The 22435-nt window shown below is 40.0% G+C and overlaps 1 protein-coding gene and 1 long non-coding RNA gene across 3 annotated transcripts; one reads left to right on the forward strand and one right to left on the reverse strand.

Moving 5' to 3' along the window:
• Positions 1-279: 279 nt before the first annotated feature.
• LOC115597875 lies at positions 280-22378 on the reverse strand. Of its 2 annotated transcripts, none has more exons than XR_003987218.1 (3): positions 22116-22378; positions 18046-18149; positions 280-458 (listed from the first exon to the last, which is right to left on the reverse strand). It is a non-coding gene; the product is annotated as an uncharacterized LOC115597875 (long non-coding RNA). The 2 variants fall into 2 exon arrangements; XR_003987217.1 differs by having other exon boundaries at positions 18046-18152.
• Positions 2115-18215, forward strand: GPNMB (glycoprotein nmb). The gene is given in 12 exon segments (XM_030445477.1): positions 2115-2251; positions 7018-7167; positions 7801-7965; positions 9219-9392; positions 10489-10647; positions 11103-11411; positions 12269-12295; positions 12569-12694; positions 13435-13537; positions 14454-14659; positions 17107-17194; positions 18026-18215. Coding segments are annotated over 12 exon segments (1731 nt in total). The 5' UTR covers positions 2115-2181; the 3' UTR covers positions 18180-18215.
• Positions 22379-22435: the final 57 nt, after the last annotated feature.

Genomic DNA, 22435 nt, shown 5'->3' on the forward strand with positions numbered 1-22435 from the left:
ATGTGTAGTCGAAGGCCCAAGAACAGAGGAGGAAGACTGCAAAGGACTGGAGTGTCGCAGTACAGCCACCTTTTAGTCATTACCCCAGCCCTGGTGGGTTTGGATTCCTTTAACCACAGGCCTGATCCTCAGTGCCCCTGAAGTCTATTTACAATGTATTTAATAACTTCCACCAGCTGGCCCTTATTGAAAGTGTCACTCAATATTTATGTAACAATTTCGTGTATCAAATAACACGGCAAAAAACTCTGTCCTAACCAACTTTATTGTTTTTAGGCTGATAATTTTTTGGTTTTAATTAGCAGGCATTTGTTGTCCACAGTTTTCCTCTGGAGGTTCTCAAAACCCTATTGGGAACAAGCGTTCAAATCTCCTTTTCCCCCAGCAGATTTTGGATCAGGGCCCCAGTGCTGAAACTTGGCATTTGAAGGTCACTTTTCACTTCCAGGATCAATAACCTGGAAACAAATGAGTGAAATGAAAGTTAATGTCCCACATGGTTTAAAAATAATTGTGAATGGCTTTGAAACCTGACATTTCAACTCGGAATGCAGTTGGTTTAATAAGAACAAAAAAAAAAACAATCACATGAGGACGCTGCAGTCATATGATTTTTTTGCATAGTCAGTTACTGATTTGACTTTAAGTTATGCTTCCTCTCCTTTTTGCCAGATAATGAGGGTTTAGTTTAAACTGGTTTGGTATCCCTAGGGCTATTGCCTTCACCCTTTTCCTTGGCTGGCAGTAGACGGGAGTTTTGGCTCCAGCCAGGAGATGACACGTGGAGTCCACATATGCAAGATGCACAGGACTGGACATCAGAGCCTGTGTTATTGAAAGAAATGCTGGCTGGGGCATTCCAGGTAGTGACACCATCTTCAACAGCCAACAGAGATTGCCAGAAGAATGGAAGAAACTAAGAATTAATCAAAAAATAAAAATAGTGAGTAGTCACAGTTCTAAAATCTCATTCCAATGGGCAACGTCTTCATTTTGCCTACAGTGCCTTGGATTTACAGACTTCTACCTGCCCTGCCCAAAATGAAAATACTTAGTGTTGCCCAACTCAGTGGTTTCTGGCTAGCCAGTGTCTCACTTGCCACAGCTCTACTTCAGGACCACTGAAACCACTACTGAAGTGCTGTCTTGAGAACCATACTTGCTTCTATGCTGTGCCATCTCTCTCTCCAAAGCCTGTTGATTGCTGCAAACAAATTCCAGAAACTTCACAAGGCTGCCAGGGCAGCAATGAAATTCAGTTCCTGCACTGCCTGCAGAAGAACACCTGTGCTGGTGAAGCATGTTGAACCTGAATTTGAACCACTAATGCAGTGTTTGCCAATCCACTTCTATTACCCTACTCTTCCCGAGCCATTGGTTATACCTCATTACTAAGCTGGGCAACAAACTCCATTTTTCCTTTACATCTACACACCATGAAGTTTATACAATAAAGTACTTATCTGCATATGTTACGGCAACTTGTGAGTTAGATATGGACTGGCCATTACTACACATGGACTGTGATCGCACCTCTTGGCATGTGCACATCGTATTGTGCAGCTGTGGTTGGATGCTCCACGTGTGTGCCCACTAATGGTTTAAATAACGTTTACCCTAACAATCGGCTCCGATCAGGAGCCAAGTCCAGGGATGTGTTAGAACTGGCCTGGCTCCATCTGGTTTACCGTTGTTGCCCAGCATGTGTGGAGAGATGAATGGTTAAATAGTGATGGGTCCATCACATGCAGAGAGATGTTGCAGTAACACTTGCAAATCAGACTGGGGCAGGAGTTAATTTGGATTTCTGGGAAGTAAGCATCCCTAATTTAAAAACAAATTAAGTGCAAAAATTGATCATGGTGCAAAACCAGTATAAAAATGCCTGCAAGGTAAATGGTGTGGCTCCAAACAGGTCTCTCAGAAACCCCAGGGAAAGCTGAAAGCAAAGGGCGTGAGTCATAAGCACATGAGCTGAAAGAAGCTGAAGACAAAATCATGCATCTCTGCTTAATTCCATCACATGATGAGTCCTGGGGCCCTTCATTTAATTGGAGAGCAGAGCAGCGGAGAAACTTCATTCTCACTTCTCAGCGGGGAGTGAAGGAGTTACCGTGTGCAGGCACCGGGCTCTCTCTGCTGCTCCTCACACACTGAGCTGGACCCAGGCTCTCCAGCACCATGAGTGGTGTTCGCCGCCAGCTCGGATTCCTCCTCCTGGCTGAAGCAGTGCTGTGTGCTGCTGCCCTACGTGAGTGCTTCCTTCTCCCTGTCCTCTCTCTCTGCCTCTGCAGGTCCGATGTCCTGAGACGGTGAGGTAACAGCGGCTGCTCCTTCCATGTGCAGCAGCTGCTGGAGCTGTGCTTGGGAACCTGTAGGCAACAGCTTGTTCCACCTCAGGGTTGCCTGGCTCTGGGTAGGAATATCACCTGAGCTGGTGAAATATGCCACGTTCTATGTTTCCTGCGCTCCACAGGTGCACAGAGCTGACCGGAGCTAAGCCTTGGCTCATTTCAACAAATTTCTAACAACGTTTCCTCAGCTCAAGCGTGGCTAAGAAGGTAGAAGAAAAAGAGACTTCTTTCAATTTGCTCAGGTAGGGCTAGTAGAAGCCAGCTCCAGAGGCAGTGCTCCCCACAAGGACACCCAGACCTGTGCATCTCCAAACTCAGGGAGCCCAGTGTAGGAATGTGAGCCTCAAGCCATCTCAAGGCTGGCAGGCACTGTGCTGGTCTTCTGCTTCTTTCTGGGCTCCCAACTTGACTCAAGTCTTAGGCTGAGTCACTGAGCTCATGCCTGGGAACCCAGCAAGGGGATTTTAGGCTCAAATTCTGGAATCTATGGTTAGCAAACTGAAGATCTTAAAAGCTGAGGTGCAGCTGAGCATCCATTCAGTCCTGTACTTGTCTCCAACATGAAACAGCAATGGATGTGTAACTGGGCAAGTGTATACTGATACTATTCAGGACATTTTCCCAGCCTTTGGTGATTTATAGCACCAGAACAGTCTCTGCCAGATGCATTTATTGTATTTAAGTTTCTACTGGACTTTTCTTGCATCTGTTAATGCACTTAGGTTTTGATTGCAACCTGTGTAAAATTTTGGCACGTGTAATGTTATGCAAGCAAGAAATTTCACACCCTAACTGTGCCTTACATGAAGACGTATCTTTTCTTTGCTTAGAACCCATAACATGTTGGTTTCCTTTGATTCTCTGTAACTTCCGTACTTCCAGAAATAGTGACAAATTGCTTCTTCCTCCATGATGTTCATGATTCTGCTTTTATATTCTCTGTCACCTCTTCTCCAGGCTCAGGACACAGTCTATTTAGCTGTTCCTCCTATGAAAATAATTCTATTCCTTTGCAGCATCCTCACCACCTTTCTCTGTATTTTTTTCAGTTCTCTTACACCCTGCTTGAGCTGCAGAGAACAGAGTAGCATATGGCATTCCAAGACATGACACATGAGGAATCATACAATGCTGTAATGAGATTTTCATGTTCATGCTCTATCTAGCCTCTTCCAAGTTTTTCAGCTACTAATGATCACTTCATTCAGAACTGTAAAGCTCTGAAATCTCATTTCTGAGTGGCAATAGCTACTGCAGAGCCCTTTGTTCTGTAAGTAAAGTTACATCTAACTATGCTGATTTTCATATAGTTTTATTCTTGAGTCATTGAGTCTCATACAGTCCTCACCTCTACTTCTTTAAGATGATGTCTTCAGCATTTTAAATTATTTCAGCAGTTGACAAAACTGGCCACTTATTTTTAACTTTTGGTACATATGTGCTAATCAATCATTTGTCTATGTGAAATCCTTCATTCTTATCCCACAGTAACTTAGTTCCTGTATGTGCCTTTTAGCAATAGACCTCATCAAATGTCTGGAACTCAAGCAGGCTGTAACAAGGAGGTCAGCCTTGTTCCCATGCCCTCTGGCTTCCTCACCAAAACTTGAATATATTTGTGGGGAATGCACTCCTTTTACAGCATATCATATTAATCCACTATATCAGTTCTTCTGTTCTTCAGTGCTGTCTCTACCAGCCTGTCTAATCTAAGCCTCAAACCTTTTGTAATCCTTCAAATCTTCCCTGGCAGTGTTTTCAGAAACTGTCATCACATTTGCCAACTTTTGTTTCTCAGACACCCAGAAGCAGTTTAAAGCAAGATGTTACATGCTATGGTTAATAGCTCATTTATTTCACTTTTGAATAACTTCCATACTGTTTAAGCCATCCTATCTAGACAACTTCTTAATGTTGTTGATTTGCTCTCTAATTTTTTTTGTGCCAACACTTCATTTTGAGAGACATTTGCCATCATGGTAAAGAAAAATTCCAGTACAGAAACCCCTTTTGCTCCTCCTTTATGAATGGAAATTAATGTATTTGACTGTGGTCCTCTATCTTCCCTGAATTCTCTTGTATCTACATCATCTTATTGGCCCAACAGACTTTATGGCAAACTTTCCACTACCTCTGTATTTGAAAAAAAAAAAAAGAAAAAAAATTAAATTAGTAGTTTTAATGTTTTTTTAAGTTGTTCCTCCAAGACCTTTTTGTCCTGATTTATGTTTCTGCATATAGCTTGAAAGAGTTTACATTATTTTCTGTCTTCTTAGTTTGACCACAGCATGAGCCTTTTTATTTATAATACTCTTTCATCCTCTTCAGCTGGGTCATCTTTTTTTATTGCTGTTTTTCAAACACTGGCTTTTAGCCTCTCATGGCTAACATGCCATCACAGAAATGCTCATCTTCTTGTCTTTGCTACATTTTTCACCAAAAAGAAAAACAAGAATAAGGAAAAACAAAGTCAGAGTATCAGAACTTTTCTCCTATGATCACCTCACAAAAAATATTACAGTAATAATTTCCTTGAAATGCAATATTACTGTCTATTTCTAACTGAATTGCTTTAATTTTGGTTATGACCAACATCTGTTCTGAAGTGTTTTTCATTGTTAAAGAAGAAATATATTAAAGCTTTTTGTTCCTTCAAATTCAGCAACAGAAAAACCTCAGTTCCATGTGCTAGAGAAACTACTGAAGTCTTTGCTCATCTGCAAAAATGTCTTTGTCTTGTCTTAAAGCTTGTGAAATGGTTTATATTCGATTGAAATAAACAAAGCACATCAGGGAGGCAGAGAAATGCCTAAGGACCCTGTGATTTAGAAGCACTGACCACAGTTATTACCAAAGCTGGACAAGAACATTACTGCTGAATTCAAGGATTGCTATTGAAAATTCAAAATTAAAAGCATTTATAGAATTAGAAGTGTCCCATCTCTTTTTGATGAATTGAACATTTGGGAAGAAAAACCAATTACTGGGGGGTTTTGATCTGACAAAATAATATAAAAAAATAATCATTGAATAATTTTTAGATAACATCAAAGAGAACGGGAAAAAGAAATTAGGAAAAATCCCTAGCCACTTATTTCCAACTAAGATGACATATTACGTTATTGACACAAAACTTAACTGACCTTGATAAGCCTTTGTGAAATACTTTCATAGTTTCTGTTGTTTTCCTGAGAAAAGTTTCTGAAGGATGTTACCCAACCCCTCTTCTGACCAAGACTGAAAACAATACAGCATGTGATACTTAGTAAATATCAGTCACAATGTTATGCTCTGCTCACATCAAGATATATTAAATCTGCAGGAAAGATTTGAATCAAGTGATTTAAGTCAAACTGCAGGGAGTTCCTGTAGGGCAAAAGACCATGGGAGAATATGCCTCTGAGTGCAAAGTGTCTTCTTTTCCTCAAACTTTTCAGTCCTCAAGACCCAAGAGACTGGGAAGGAGCTACGAGCACCAGTTCAGATTGACTGTTGAGACGGTACTGGCCAAGGGATGTCCTTCTTGCCCAGCAGCAACCTCACTGGGCAATAAAACATCAAGAGAAAGTAGATCCTTCCTGTTCTTCAGTGCTGTTTCTCTGGTTCCCCCTTGCAGTTAAATTAGGAGTCATATGCCCATAAAGACCATGCTTAGACTGGCTACACCTGCTTTGTGACTCTTCCAAGCCTTGAAGGAATTCTAACACAGCCAGTTACGTTACAGCACACAGGGCCATTCCCACCCTTCTTACAGGTCTCTGCATTTTCCTTAAAATCATCCAGTTCTTTGTTGCACTTCAGTATGAATCTCAGAAGCATTCGGCTTCAGCCAACTTTAAAATAAAGCCATGAAAAGCAGAAGAAATCCTAACTCCCTTGATGTTTTGACACACCTAGCAGTTACTTGATTAACATGACAGAGTTGTTTAAAGCCCCCAGGCTTTAATGGAACTGCCTATAAGCCTGCTTAAAAAGTTATTTTTATGGCATCCTACAGTGGTTGACATGTTCTTACAGGTTACTTGGATATTTAGATTGCTTTTCATTATATGTACTTTGGGACAGAGAAGGATCCTAGAAGGCCTGGGAAAAGTTTGAGCCTATCATTTGTAGTAATATGAGAAGAAGAAGGTTATTAAAGTTGCTTAATATCGGAGCCATAGGCATGAAGCTAATATGTTTTTGTTGTTATATTATAAACACAATGAATTTACTATTCAGGTCTATATTTCCTTTTCTGGAAATATCAGGCTCTGTTACAATTGGTTCCATCCCTCTTACCCAAACCACCAGACAACTCATCAAAGAAACTTCACTGGGTCAAAATTAATTCCTGGCAAAACTTCCACTTGAACCCAGCTTGGACACTGACTGGGTAAATTCATCCTGCTAGCCTTTTACTCAGTGATTCATTACTAGGCAACCCCAAAGCAATCAGTGCAACCCCTGTACTACTGGACTGATGGTCAAGGTTATGTTCATCCATGCAAACAATTGCTCGGATGTGGTCAAAATGTTGTAAACCTTTTTATTCTTTTGGTGGAAAGTGTACAATACTGCAAGCAGAAAATAGTGACCTAATAAGGCTGTTCAGCACAAGAGCAATGTCTTTATAGAGTGGTAGGGAAACGTAATTACATTGCATGTTCAATTTTCTCTCTAGGGTTTCGAGATGTGCTAAGTGATGGAAAAACTCCTCCTGCCACATCCTACAAGACGATACCAGGATGGTCTAGTGATCAAAATACATGGGATGAAAAGCTTTATCCTGTCTGGGAAGAAGGAGATCCCAGATGGAAGGATTGCTGGAAAGGTGATTGCACATATACATTTCAAAGACACTGAGAAAATGGGCAAATTAGAGGTGACTGGCTCTGATCCCATTCCCAGTACACTGTCTGAGGAAGCAGAACAGTGAGTTGTTACAGTAAATGTTTTCCCATGACTCACAGTTTCAGACAGTAATACTTATTAAGAAGTATTGATGACCCCAGTTCTAGGACAATCTGCTCTTTGAAACATGCCCTAGAGGACAGGTAGCTTCAACTGCTCCCTCTGTAGGGCAATGAAGGCTTCAGTTTGACAGCTTTAGTGAAGACCTTGCATATTATCATCTGGGCTGAGCTGAGGTCTAAAGGCTGAGGAAAAAAAAATTAAGAATTTATCCTTTGGAATATACTGACTCTCCCATGGGTAAAAACCCATATTCTTAGTTCTCAGAAGGAAACGTATGACAGGTCAGTGAGTGATGAGAGGGGATATGATGAGTCCCTCCAGTTGTTCTAGGTTGGGGTTTTGATAAAAGTGCAAGTGACTTAGGAGCACAAAATCCCTTGGAACCAGAGGCATCAACAAAGCATTTCTAATGTAAATAGTGCACATTTGAAGGTAGCTGCTGCTCTGACACATCCTATGCTGCAGTGAAGACCAATTTTCTTTTCCACAGGTGGAAAGGTGAAAGCGAAAATGGAGACTGATAGTCCAGCACTGATAGGATCCAACGTGACCTTTGTTGTGGCTCTCCAGTTCCCCAGGTGCCAGAAAGAAGATAGAGATGGCAACATAATATACAACAGAAACTGCACCTGGGGTAGGTAACAGCAGTTTCCCTGCACAATACACACAGCTGCTTGGTGCTATGGTGCTGCTTGAACACGTCACAAATCTTTAAAACACCAGAGGTGCACCCTAGAACAACAGCCATGTTGCTTTTAACTGGTAACTACACTCATCTCTAACCTTTGACACACCAGTATCTTTCCTCAGAAGATCACTGCAGTATTTTTACTGCTCTGTACCAGGTAATTCAAGATTGACCTTCACTGTAGAACTGCCTCACTGAAACAGCAATGTTATTGGGCTTCCTAACAAAACTGTTACTGCTTTTCAGCTCAGGCACAGTCATACTGTTTCTTTCCAAATTTACAAAGCTGTCAATTTATAAAATTGAGATTTTTTTTTTTTTCCAATTTGGAACTGTAGAACTCACTACCACCACATGCATTTTGTAAAACCCTCAAAAAAGATCATATCTGGCATTCCCACATTTTATGAATTAAAAAAAAAAAGAAAATAATTTAAAAATCAATCTTTTCATCAGAGAATTACCTTTTTTCATCTTATTTACTGTTACATGGAGCAAAAAGCCTATCATGATTCCAGGGTTTTGAAGCTGCCAGATCTAAAGTGAAACAGGCTGCTGTACATTTCTTCCTCTGAATTCATAAATGCTCAACAAAGCTTTTGACCGATCAAAGTAATTTTCATTTCAATACATATCAGCAAATTTTTTTATCAGCCTGAATTCTACTTTTTCATATTCTAATGTTTTGTAGACTGCTGATATCCATTCTCTATTTAATGTCCGTTGTGGTTTTTGGGGAAGGAAACTGTATTTTTATTAAAAGGAACTTAAAATCATGTCTAAGTTATTTAAAGGTGACACAGAAAACTTCCCTGACAAAAAAAAAAGTCACTTCCTCATGTGCTTCCACAGCTGGTATCTCATTTAAAAATTTATATTTTGTTTGTGAAATGCTAAGGTAGCTCAATGAATTCCACAGAAACAGTAGCTGAAGTTGATAGCTAGTTTTGGGCAACCAATTTTAAACTGTCTGGTCCATGAGACACTAAAATTTTAAGCTTCTAAATAAACCAATGCCACGCTGAAACAATTCAGTGTTCACTAAAAACCAAAGCATAATCTTAGAAAAAGTGAACATCAGTCTAAAAATTCCCCATTTCTCCTGTTGTTTAAGTGCAGTAACTGCTGTAACCCTGGGTGACTGCCTTCTGTTTCTTGACTTTCTGCACATTTCTCAGCTGACCAGGAACATACTGGGTCTCCACGCTTCCGTCATCCAGCTTCTGAGGGCCAGCAATCATACATCTACAACTGGACTGAATGGACCGACAACTGTGGCTGGGAAAACTGCACAAGAAACCACAGCAATCATGTATTTCCAGATGGCAGACCTTTCCCTCCTCATCATCCTGGCTGGTGGAGAGGGCACTTTGTCTATGTTTTTCACACATACGGTTAGTACTGCATCACATCCCTTGGTTTGGGTGATGCTGCAAATCTTAAATCCACGCTGTACATTAACTCATTTGCTGAGTGCATTTCATTAAAAGCCCTTTCCTTCAAAAAGGATTCCATGCTCTTGAGTGGAGATCCCAAATGTGTTCCCCACTTAACAAAGAGGGCATTAGCTGCTCAGTCTGAAAACTGTGGATTACCAAGAGATTCTCTTTAAAGCTGCACTCACAGTACTACCACTGAAGAAAATTATTTACCTTTCAGTGTTACTCAAGATACTTTTCTAGGAAAGCAGAGAGACCAAGCAGGTCAGTCAGGTGATCAGTTAACTGCTCACTGCTACTTCAGATTCTTAAATTTAAGAGAGACCATAGCACCATTTATCTTCAGATCAGTTTAGCAGTGCAGCACTTCTTGTATTGGAGGAGGTGAAAACTGCCACGAACTGTGTGGCACTGATCTGGTCACTGATGCTGATTTTCAGTGTTCCCAACTCCTGAGTATGTAATGGTTGGGCCATTCCTGACATTGACTCCATACTAAATCTTAGTATTCTGAGTTAGCTTGACTCAATCAGTATTATCATCAGTATCAGCATGAGTAATATTATTAATGTTCCAAATTTTAAGTAGAGGTGATATTATTTACCTACCTCAATCAGCTGTTAAAAAGACAAATGAGAAAGTGTATATGAAGGGCTCTAGGGTATGAAGCAAGAGGTATTTTATCTTCTTGTGATGCTGAAAGCATACAAACACTATCACCTAAAATGCCTAAAAGGTAACACCATCCACAATGTAATCCTAAGAACTTAATGTAATTGCTTTGGAAAGATGTAGATGTCTTAAGAAATTTTGCTTAGATTAGCAAAATTTGGGATGTCTTTCTGACATCTTTGAAGAAACACAGAAATAATGGGAATAAACACACTGTAAAAGCATTCAGTCCTCCAAAATCACCTGCCACATAACAGAAAGATTATTCTAAACTATTAGTTTTTACTTAGATCATCCAAGATTGTCAGAGACTTTGCTTCTCTTAAAACACACTGTAGCTTGACAGAAGAAGAAAATATAAATTCATGTTTTGTTTCAGGTCAGTACTACCAAACAACTGGACGATCTTCAGCAATATTTTCAGTCAACACAGGATATGTCAGTCTTGGCAAACACATGATGTCAGTAGCTGTTTACAGGAGAGGACATTCATCACACATTCCAATTGCAAGAACAAATGTCCCTTACATTGTAACAGGTGAGTGTGCTAGAATAAACTGTAATAAAATACTGGGGGTATTTGTTGTTTAGGTCTTAAGAGAATTCAGTGCAAGCATCATCTGGCACAAAAAAGACATTGGCCTAGGCAAGGTTTTTAATTTGAGTGCAGAACCTCTGGTAAATTGCCTTGCGTAGTATCTACCTTATGTCTAGCTCAGTTGTGAAACCTCTACTTTGTAATGAAAAATAACTTATAAGAAAGGCACTCTTCCACAGGTGCCTGTGATTCCTCATTTGTTCCCATACTTTTCTGGGTAACTGTTTCCTACTGACACTAATTCCTCAGATAGGTGAACAGATTTAAAGTAGAAACCTGTGTTAAAGAATTTAATGTCTCATATTCTGACTGTTACTGTTCATGGGCTTTGGAGCCATTTCTTGTTTGCAGCCAGGTATGTGCTTTATTTATTTACTACTTTTTTCCCCCTTCAGACAAAATTCCAATATTTGTGAGTATGTTCCAAAAACATGACCGCAACGTCTCAGACTCCATTTTTATCAAAGACTCACCAATCATATTTAAGGTGAACATCCATGATCCCAGCTACTATCTTAATAATTCTGCCATCTCCTACAAGTGGAACTTTGGAGATGGAAGTGGCTTGTTTGTGGCCAGTGGTTCTAGTACATCTCACATCTATGCTCTGCAAGGAAACTTCACTTGGAATGTAACTGTCCAAGCCATTATACCTGTACCTTGCAGTCCAGTAACACCCGCTGCACCAGTGCCCACCTCAGCAGGTAAGAGTTTATTGAACATCTGTGATATTAGGAGCTATGCTAGAACTCTAAATTCTGATATTTTAAGTTCATATCTTTAGAAGTTTTTTATTGACATCAGTGAATGAGCTGCAAGGCTCTGCAAACACTCTGTAGGTTGGAGAGGGAATCAGCAAGCATATGCTCTTCTGTGACACTATGGTAGACATCATTTGCACGTTTAACACATCATATATCCAGCTCTACCACCAGAGTGACAACAAACAGAGATCTTCAGGTGGATGTGCAGTACACATAAATTTGCTTTTATACCCTCTACCACACTAGGTCAAGTGGGTTTAGCCTTGCCTTCTCAGGGGCGTCTTCTGAGGTACACTGTAAATTTTAAGAGAGAAACAGATACTACAGTACACTCATATATAAATAAGATTGCACTGAAAGAGAAAAAACTTAACTCATATTCCAAAATATGGGATTTCCACAAAGCATTAACCCAGCATGGCTTTTCCTCTTAAAATTTATGAACTATTATATTTCAGAAGAACTTTCATTATGTTCAGCATTGGTTTAGCATCTCAGAGGGTTTTACAGTTTGCAGAAGGACTGCAGTTTCAGCCTGGATAGTTTTTAATACTACTGTGATTAAATTGTAAAAGTGGCTATATTTTTTCAAATTTTAGAATTTTAATATCTGCTTTTACCAAAATGCTGAGTTAGAATGAAAAATGAAAGGAAATATATAATTTTTATCACTCCCTTCTTATTTTTCCACTAGCTGTTACACAGAGCACTGGGAAAATCCCTGCTTTTAAAGAGAACATTTCAAACCATTTATTGGCCCTTGGATTTCTTCAGTAATTTATTTGGGAATTTTAAAGAAGTGTTTAATTATATCAAACCTTCCAGTCTCACTTTTATTCCACAGAGATGGGTGACTAGAAAGGTGCTTTTAGAGTGAGGCTACCCAGGACACTCCAGGGTTCTCCAGTTGGGCATGTGTGTTTTCTTTAAGGTTTATTACCATGATCCTATACAGATACATCCATGACTGCACAGCTGCAGTGACCAAAGTCACTAATGACCTATGTAATAGACACAGTTTAAATATATGGCTATGTTCAGTCTACCTCTAAGCAGAACTTACTCTAAAGATGTATACCTACTCTTTCTCAACTCAGCAGTAAGAAGAACTGTGCCAACTAATTCAGCTCCTTCTACCACTGCTATGTCAATGGAAGATAATCCTGATGCAGGTTGCCATATTTACAGAAATGGACACTATGGAACTGACATCTCTGTTGTAGGTAAGGACACAGATCAACACCTGAAGAGATGAATTGGGTTAATAAAGTACAACCCAAGTGTATGTCAGAGACAAAGTTTATTTTTCCTCCCTTCTATCAACTATGTGAGACTGACAATATGATCCCTTTCTTGGACCTAGATGACATTTTTAAAAGTTAAAGACAGCTAAACACCTAACTTTGGTTTCTTTACATGCTCTACTAGGACCTAGTGGCAGACTTTATTGTCCCTTGGTTTCAGACATGTGGGGTTGAGCCTTGATTTGGATGTCTGCTGATGGCTTCCCCCATGCTACATGGGGCGTTTCCAGGCACTTGGGCTGGAAAATGGCTGGTGGGGATGTGCACTGTATCCCTGCTTTCTGTACCATCAGTTTCTGAACCTGCCCCACATGAAGCATACAGGCCTGGGAGGGGTCACATTTAAGTTAAATTGAGTTTGTCAAGCACAGAAGTCTTGGGGAGTGGGACAGGGAAGTTATATAGTAAAATAAGTAAATTATGATGATAATAATGGAAAAATAAAGCAGAGCAGAAATGAGCAGCCTCACATAGAAAGCCCTAGTTAATATCTCAGTTTTCAAACCCTCCAAGAGGGTTTGAAAGAGGGTGCTAAGAGAGGGAGGAAGTTATGAAAAACAAGACCTGAACTGAGCACCAGCCAAACACTTGAGGTTCTGTACACATAGACTTTAGGGCTTGTCATGTGCCTTACCATTGACATCTGTTTCCTCTCTCAGAGGGAATCTTTGAGGTAAATATTATTCAGATGACGAGCATCCCGAAGACAGAAAGTCAAGCTGAAAAGTCACTGGTTGATTTTGTTGTTACCTGCCAAGAGGGGTAAGTGTGTGAAAGAAACTGTCTGTCTTCCCTCTTTAGAAATAATTAGGTGCTGGAATGCTATTTGTACTTAGATGCATATGCATGAGCAAAAGTTGGGAACTGCAGTGTTTCTATTTCTTGACTAGAAGTAAAGATAATGAAAGCCTCATTTGTAAACTATGGCAACAGAGATTACTGCCAGGCTCTTAGGATATAGAACAAAAGTCTCAGAAAAATAAATTAACTGGATTGTGGGGAGAAACAGTTCAATATTTTCCTGTTCAAGACAAGATTTCAGCACTTACTTTAAAATGGGAAGCAGTCTACTGAAAGCAGAAGTAAGCCCTTTCTTTTTGGCCACAATTATTTGACACTTAAAGTAAATGGTTGTGTCCAAGCAATTTCCTGAATAGAAAAACAATGCACTAATATTTCTAGCTCCTGGAAGGAGATTAGAGTTGAGAGGACTGAGAAGTACAAGAATCATCTTGGTATTGCAACTGGAAAACAGCCCCCCAGTTTAATGTTTACTTTTTGGCATATTATACTACATATAAGAATCTGCATTCCTTTCTTAATGATGTGTATTAAAGGTAGCAGACTTTATAAGCTGACTTGAGGCAGATAATTCTATGATCACCATAAAATATTGAATTACATGTAAAACAAGTAGATGCATTTATGCGTATATAATATGTGCATATATACATATATATGCATTTTATATAAAATCCACATGTATGTATATATAAATTGCACAGGTACGTACAACAGATATCTATATAGTATACTACTAAAATACTCTTAAATCATTATAGAGTCACTGATTTCAGCAAGCAAGCACCAATATAAAAGTGAAGCACCTGTGCAATATGTCTTTGAAATGGGCTAAAAGGCCTCAACAGATGCAATGTGTTCTCTCTTCCCATCACAGTCTTCCCACAGATGTCTGCACAGTTGTTTCCGACCCCACATGCCAGGTGTCCCAGAGTATGTTATGTGACCCCATCCTGGTCACTGATGAATGCTTAATAACCGTCAGGAGAACTTTTGAGGAACCTGGAACATACTGTATAAATATCACCTTGGGGGATGACACAAGTCAAGCCCTCACCAGCGCACTGATTTCCATAAATGAAGGTGAGTCCACACTGACCAGATACAGGTCATCGGCAAATAACTTCTCCCTGTGGTGATTTCCCTGTAGTGGGGGGAAGACCACAAGAATTTACATGAGGTTTCTATTATGCCTGGAGGCCTCAGCTGAGACTGCACCAGCTTGTGTGAGACTCCATGAAAAGATAAAGAGATGATTCTTTCCCTGCAGGAATTTTAGACGTCAGAATGTGGTATGATCCAATAAGTACAGTAATTGTACAAATCCTCCAGTATCACAGAATATTAACAGGTCTTAAGCTATAAAATATTCTTCCACAGAATAACTTTGTTGAGCAGAAAAGCAGGGGCACATGCCAGCCAGTCTACTCCACACCTGGAGAAATAGGAGAAACAGAGGAATTCAGCTCACTTGAGACAGAATGAAAGTCTGCAGCTGAGCTGGCTGCCCTGGGCTCTTTTTTTTACAGTTGACCAGGTTTCTATTTCTACCTGAGGATAAGACAAATCAAGGTGTGGGAAGATCTGTGTAACATTCATTGACTACAGAGTCTCCTTAGGGTGACTATTTCAGAACAAGAGGTTTACCTTTGGTTGGATGAGTTGACATAACTGTGTCTTGTTCATGGTTATCCAGTCTTTGACAGAACCAGGTACTAAACTCAGCCTCAGTCAGAAGTCTAAATGACCATGCTGCCTCTGTGTTCCCACTCCATTGCACTCCTGTACAATGTTCTAGCAGCTCTTCTGCACAATTTAATTACTATCAGCCAAGCAACTGACCATTGGTAGTAATTTGCCACAGTCTATGTCACTGATTTTGTTTAATCCAGGTATACATTGAGCTACAGTAATATATATAGTATATACCAGTATATATAGTATAATATATGTATTGTAAATCAGTACATGAACTCTAAGCAACAACGCCTGACCTGTAAGTGCATTCTGGCTCCCAAAGATGACAATAAGCATTCAGTAGGATTTTTCAAAACTGTATTCACAGAAGCTATTGTTAGCCCATCAAGGATGGTCTTCCTAAGTTTCCTCCAGAGGGCAAAGACAGCTTGTATTTTGGCGTTTCCACTAAAATCAAAGCAGAAATACAAGAACTAGAGAGGTTGCTGCTTTGATTCACCTAGTGGAAGGGCCCATCTAATGTTTGCAAACATTTCTCACAGACCACAATTTTCTACTCATTTCAAGAGAAAGCAAGTATTCCTAAATTTCGAAAAATCCCGTAATTTGCTGCCTGAGTATTTGGTGCCTAAACATCTGGCCCTTCAAATTTGGCAGGACTGTGCCTTGGCTACGCAGGCACTGCACAAAACATCTGCTCTTAACTTGCTTGAACTGCTGTTGAATGGATCCCATTCCTCTGCTTCAGTTAGACCCAAGCTATCAATGTGTTGCTTTGCAAACTAGTCCAAGGATCTGCCTTATTCATAAAAAAAGATAAATCCCTGAAGATTGTGCATTAACTAGGAATGCTCACAAACACTTGTATCAACAGACTGAAAAATACATGGGGCACATGCACCAAGTAAATGGTAAACCCTGATCTGATATCTTGATTTTCATAAACAGAAATTATAAATTAATAACGTGAAAGGTAATCAAACACACACCTCTGAGATACTTCATTGTATTAACACTGTTTATATGAGGACCAAGAATGTGTCCCAGTGCCAGTAAACTCAATAAAGTTACAGTTTATGGACTGGAAAATTAAGATAATTAACACAAATTAAAAAATATTTATGTATTTGTAAGGATTTGGCTTCTTCCATCAGATATGATGAAACCAGGAGTGGATAAGGCAAAATGGTTGATGGCAAACCAGAAGGCAGAGTTCAATAACAGGCAGAGCCCAAAGTTAATTTATGAGAATGAACATATTAAAAAAAGCACAGCCCACAGCTCTTGGATAAGGCAAACAAGCTTCAGTCCATCAAACTCTCAGCCACGCTCTGCCATCTTAATATGCAGGACTGCAACAAACAGTAACATTTAAGAAATTCCTTGTTTATCCTCTTTCCCCCTGATCATTATGCGTAAGAAAAAGCTGAAGCTGATCTTGTGTTAAGAAAAAAAGCTTTATAATGTTGTAGCTCTTAAAGTCTCAGTGTAAATGTTTCCCTAGCATAGCAATTGGCAAGAAGCAAATTAGTCTCATCTCATGGGATACCAGCAAGGCTCTCTGTACCCTTCCATGCTGGAAAGGCAGCTGTGTGTCTCAGGAGCATGGGTCATTTGAGAAAACTGACAAAGATCAACTCAAACTGTGTTGTGTGGTGATGTGAAAGTGCCACCTCCCACCAAAGTCACTGTCCCCAATGCTTATCATGTTAGAAGTATTAAGTGTACTTCAATTGGTACAGCAATCAAGCAAAAATGACATTTTCTTTAGAAAATCTATCTCACTCTAAAAAGGAGGCTAACTTTTAATCAAACTACTTTCTCAACTCTAGGATCATCATCAGTGGCAACAGGAGGTATCTTTATCTTCCTTGGTTTGTTGGCAGTGTGTGCAGCCATTGGGGCTGTTTTCCTTTACAAGTAAGTTGCTAGTTTCTAGTATTAAAACCAGTTCAGGGAACTGTAAAAAATATTTTAAAATACTTAAAATTAAATTTAAAAACCCAACCCATCAATATGTTGGTTTTGCATTTGCTATATTTGCATTAGCTACATTTTTGTTTTGGTTTTTGTTCATAAATATTCTGGCAAATATTCAAGAAAATCAGATTACTGTCTTAAGCCACAAAGCCACTGGAAAATATGCAAATGTCAAAGACTCATAGAAAATTAGATTCTGTGCTGATAAGCACAACTAGTAATATAGAAGGCCTGGGAACTGCATGGAAACAGTAAGCAAACTCAGCCTGCATTATGTGATTTATATACGCAGTAAAACCTAAACCCCAGAAAGTTAATTTAGTTCTAAAACTTCTTATAGAAGTGTTTGAGAATGATTGACAGATCTAGAATAAATGACCAAAATTCTTCACTAAGTAATTGACAAATATATTATTTGGGGGAAAGGTGCTAGTAATGTGGGAAAGTAGTTAACAGAAGCATGTATTACTGTCTCATTAGCCTGGCTATGTAAAACTGCAAGATTCCTGAGTTAAGAGTATGCTCACCCTTCACAGCCAGTGGTGAGAAACACCTCCAGAAATCAACAAGACACAGAACCTTCTCATTAACCAGGCCCTACTCACCACTACTATGGCTCTTAATTACAATTACATGGGATTGAAGAAGGAAGGAGGAGAGAAAATACATGTTATGAATACATGATTGATTGTCTTATGCCCTGGTCACATGCTATATGTGGACTTTTATTTAAATGTCTTTCAGCAACTAACTGTGCACATTTCCTTGCAGGAAATACAAGCAGTACAAACCTATTGAGAAAAGTGCAGGACAAGCGGAGAACCAGGAGGGACAAGTTTCTTTCTTCAGCACTTTGAAAACACTTCTCTTCCCCAGTAACACTGAGAGAAATCCTCTGCTGACAAGCAAGATAGGCACTGTTTAAATCTTTAGTCTAACACTGACTATTAGATTACATACAGGATTCATATCTGAACTGTACTTTGATGGGGTTTTCCTGTTATAGAAAAACATGGGCTAAGATAAAAGCCATATAGATGGGATGGTAACTTTTGGGGGCTTGGTGCAATTAGAAATATTAAAATAGTCCTTTGTAGAAAACAATGTGGTAGTTTTGAGCACTTGCTATTCTTGCCTGTGACCTAGTATATACTCTTCTGAACAACTAACACCCCCCCCCCTCTTATCTGGGTTTCCTTATTTCTAAGTTAACTACCTACAAAACTAATCAGATCCACAATCTGGAAGGGAAAAAAAAAAAGTTAATTAATACCCAACCAAACAACAACAACAACAACAAAACCCCTCATCAATGCTTGTTTTAAATAGACAGCCCAGTCTGGCTGCTTACTGCCTTAGCAGGACTCATGCTTTGCTAGAAAGACATAGGGGGCAGGCACATGTTATGCCTGTGGAATGAAACGTGCCATGGCCTGCTCCCAGGCATTAGCACTGAACCACTGACAGTGTTACACTGTTCAGGAGGTCCTACTACAGTCTGGCCCCAGGCAGGCTGCTCCCCACCAAGCAAACCCCAGATTCTGGGAACCACCAGAGGCACTGCTCCTCACTGAGAGTTTGGCAGCAGCCATCCTGTTTTGCTGGGTTCAATAGCACGGGTGCAGCTCATTTCATGCCAGTTGGCCTCAAGGCCAGAAAACAGAGCTGGACACATTTAGTTTCCTACTGGACATGGCTACCAATGCATGGGTCTCACTATAAACTAGACCACAGACGCCCGAGCACCAAGATGAGGCCCATCTGCTTGACTCTCCCTGTTGAAACTTCTACTCTGATTCCCACTTAAAATCCTTAGATGCAGCTGCTGATGCTGTCTGTCTCCTGTGTTTGGTTTTGAGACACCGAACCAGTACCACTGCTCCCCAAAGGGCAGATAACATGCTACATGTACCAGGGTCAGCAGAAGGAGGGTTCTAGCAGAACGGGGTAGCATTCAACTGCCTTTTCCCCTTCTCTTTTCATTCCTCCCACACTATATAGATACTTTAATTTCTGCTTGCTCCCCCATCCCTGTCTTTGACCACGTAAGCAAATAATGAAAATCCCAATATAAAACAAAAGCACAAAGCCTCAGTTTCTGCTTTTGCATGATGCAGCTTAGAAAGTGTAAATCTTTGCAAAAACAATGTTTACTCGAGCTGCAATTCTATGTTAAGAAAACTCAGGTTGAAGCCTTTCCCAAATGATCTGGTCTTCTAGCCACACATGCTCATCATTCTGCATCGTGGCATTTCACAGTGCAAGACAGAAACAAACTGCTGAAGGCTGCATTACTGAATGATGAGGAGAGCATCTTATTTGTAGAAGGGAAAGAGGCTGCTAAAAAGATTCACTGAGATGAGAAAACAGGCTAAAAATGCTTTAAATGGTTCATTTGCCATAACAGCCTTGCTGTTAATATCAAAGGTTATAATCAAAATGAAATTAACTTTCAACTGTGACCAAGCAAATAAACTTATACAGTCCATTTCTAAACACTGAATTCTTTGAAGATCTATATTTTGATATGACTAACTTATTTATTGTGTCTTGGAACATCTCAGACACAATGTGTTCTCAGTTCCTGAGATGATATATAAGCACAAACATCTTTCCCTGGTATCTTAGCAGACTTTTCAAACGCCCATCAGTCATAATTTGAATCTAGTCCTCCCTACAACTTCTCTGCTGTGCACAGACACCCTTTAAATGACTTAAGGATATAAAAATGTAGATTCCAACATACCTGTGAAATTAGTTCTTCAGTTCTAAAATTCAGCAGCCTCTTTGCTTCTTCTGCTTACAAGTTCTCCCATTATTTTAATTATTTTTGTCATACCATTAAAAGCACCATGTTTGCCATTCTTCCATCTTACTTATATGTAACATCCTATTGTCTAGCTGTAACCGGGCATCTAAAAGTATTCTCTGACTTAAAGATAAAACACATTTTCTGCAGAAATTGCTGCCTGAATGTTATGTTCTTTGCTATCAGTCAGGCAGATGACAGAAAGGCCTGTGATTTGTATTTGTTGCTCTAGCATGAGTCAGGACAGGGGTTTAGGGGAAAGCTGAAGATGACCTGTAATGCAACATGAAGAAATTAAACTATCACAGTTACAACACTTAAGATCAATGATGACACAGGCTACCACTGTACTCCTAGGCTAAATGCAGAAAGCATCTGATTTCAGCAAAACAGTGCATGTTAGAAGCTCAGACACATCTTAAGCTTTTGCATGGAAAACAGCTTTTGGGTGTACTTTAAGAACTTTTTTATCCTTTAACATAAGTATACAGAATAGCTTGCACTATCTTTCTTTAAATATGTCAAAATATTCAATTTTTATAATTTGATTTTGCCTTTTAAGCTGTAACTTCCATTCATACACATTTACTTTTATACAAATGAATCTAACTGCTGCATTGACAAATAAACCATCTCATGATTTTAAAGACTAGATTTCCTTTGTCTCAGATACTGTCAGATAGCAACTTGATGAGTAGCCTAATTACTGATCAAAACAGTATCTATCTCCAGAAAACACAACTGGATTTGGCTTAGTCTCAGTTCACATATGCCCATCTGGTACTACTGTTGCTTATTGAGCCATTTTTGCAGTTTCCTTTCAAGTGTACTCAGAGCAATGGCACCATGAACCTGAGAAGCAAGGAGACTTAGCTGCCAGACTACCCCAGTTTCAGAACAGATCAGGAAACAAATGAATTTCATGGTCTTCAAAGGTGGTAACAGCTGACAAAAAGCAGATTACTGACTGCCAGCAGATGTTACAAGAAGACAGGTTTCAGGCAATCCCTTTGGAAAAATAACATCAAAGAATAACATAAAACATAAATGTACATCATCATTAAAAAGAATATCCTTTCAAACATCATCAAGAGAAACAGAACCAGTTGAGTAATGAGTTTGTTAAAAATTACTTTAAAAAATGAAGCATAGTTTCAAACTGCTTGTTCTGTTTCTCTCTTTTTTTCTTCTTCAACACAATTTATAGCACACAAATTAAAAACTCATCAGATGTGGCTTTTTTTTCTGACCAAAAGTATTTTTAAGCTGAAAATAAGGCAAAAAACATGAGCCCCTGAAGGAATTGTAGAAGAAACAAAATAAATTTTTCACTGTGAGGGTGACAGAGCACTAGAACAGGCTGCTCAGGGAGGTTGTGGAGTCTCCTTCTCTGGAGATATTCAAAACCCACCTGGAGGTCGTGTTCCTGTGTGACCTGCTGTAGGTGACCCTGCTCTTGGACGGGGGTTGGGCTCAATAACCTTGAGGTCCCTTCCAGCCCCTAACTTTCTGTGACTTAAGAGACATTCAGACACTGTGGCATCTAAAACTGACCACCTCCAGCCTTGTGCAGCATAGTTGAATTTCTGTTAGAACTAAAGCTTCTATCACTACTACTCTTTGTAGTTCACAAGATGATGCCTTTCACTACCGTCGTTTTACCATCACACTCAATGAGAGAAAAACAGTTTAACCAGAAACTGATTTTGCTGTCACTGTAAACACCAACACTTCAGAGGAATAGAGTGGAGGGAATCACCTCTTACCCACAGTACATACAAATGTTTGAACTTGCCTAGGTGATAGCTTTTTAACCCTTGACAACATCCTCCACAGCAAATCAAACCACCCTGTGCTCTCTATGTGGGAATTACGCATAAGTAAAATGCACTTCCCTAAGAAAAATGTGTGAGTTTCAAAGCAGATGGAGGTTTTTAGGCAAAAACAAAGGCTTTAAAAACGGGACACAAGTTTCGAACTGGGATAGGTGACTGGGGCATATATGGCAATGCACAAAATTTTTGTCTGCTCCTCTCCAGCTTCCCCACAAACCATCACAGCAGAGCGCTGGTCACGGGTGTCCACTTCCCCGCCTTTCTCCCCTTCCTTCCTCTTTTGCAGCCTCGTGGCTCGGACGTCCCTCGGAAAACACCGATGAGGTGGGGAAAGCGAGGCCGCCCCGGCGTTTCCATTTACACACCCAAAGCCCACGGCCAGGGCTCTGGCAGGGTACAAGGGCCGCTCGCTCACAAGCGCTGCTCGGACGCCCCCGGGGACGTTGGGACCGCCCAGCGGCCACAACGGTCACAACCGCCACAACCTCCACATACCCACTGCGCACGCGCCTAACGGCACTGCCTGACGGACAGCGG

This window comes from Calypte anna, chromosome 2, assembly GCF_003957555.1.
Source record: "Calypte anna isolate BGI_N300 chromosome 2, bCalAnn1_v1.p, whole genome shotgun sequence".
Lineage (NCBI taxonomy): Eukaryota > Metazoa > Chordata > Aves > Apodiformes > Trochilidae > Calypte > Calypte anna.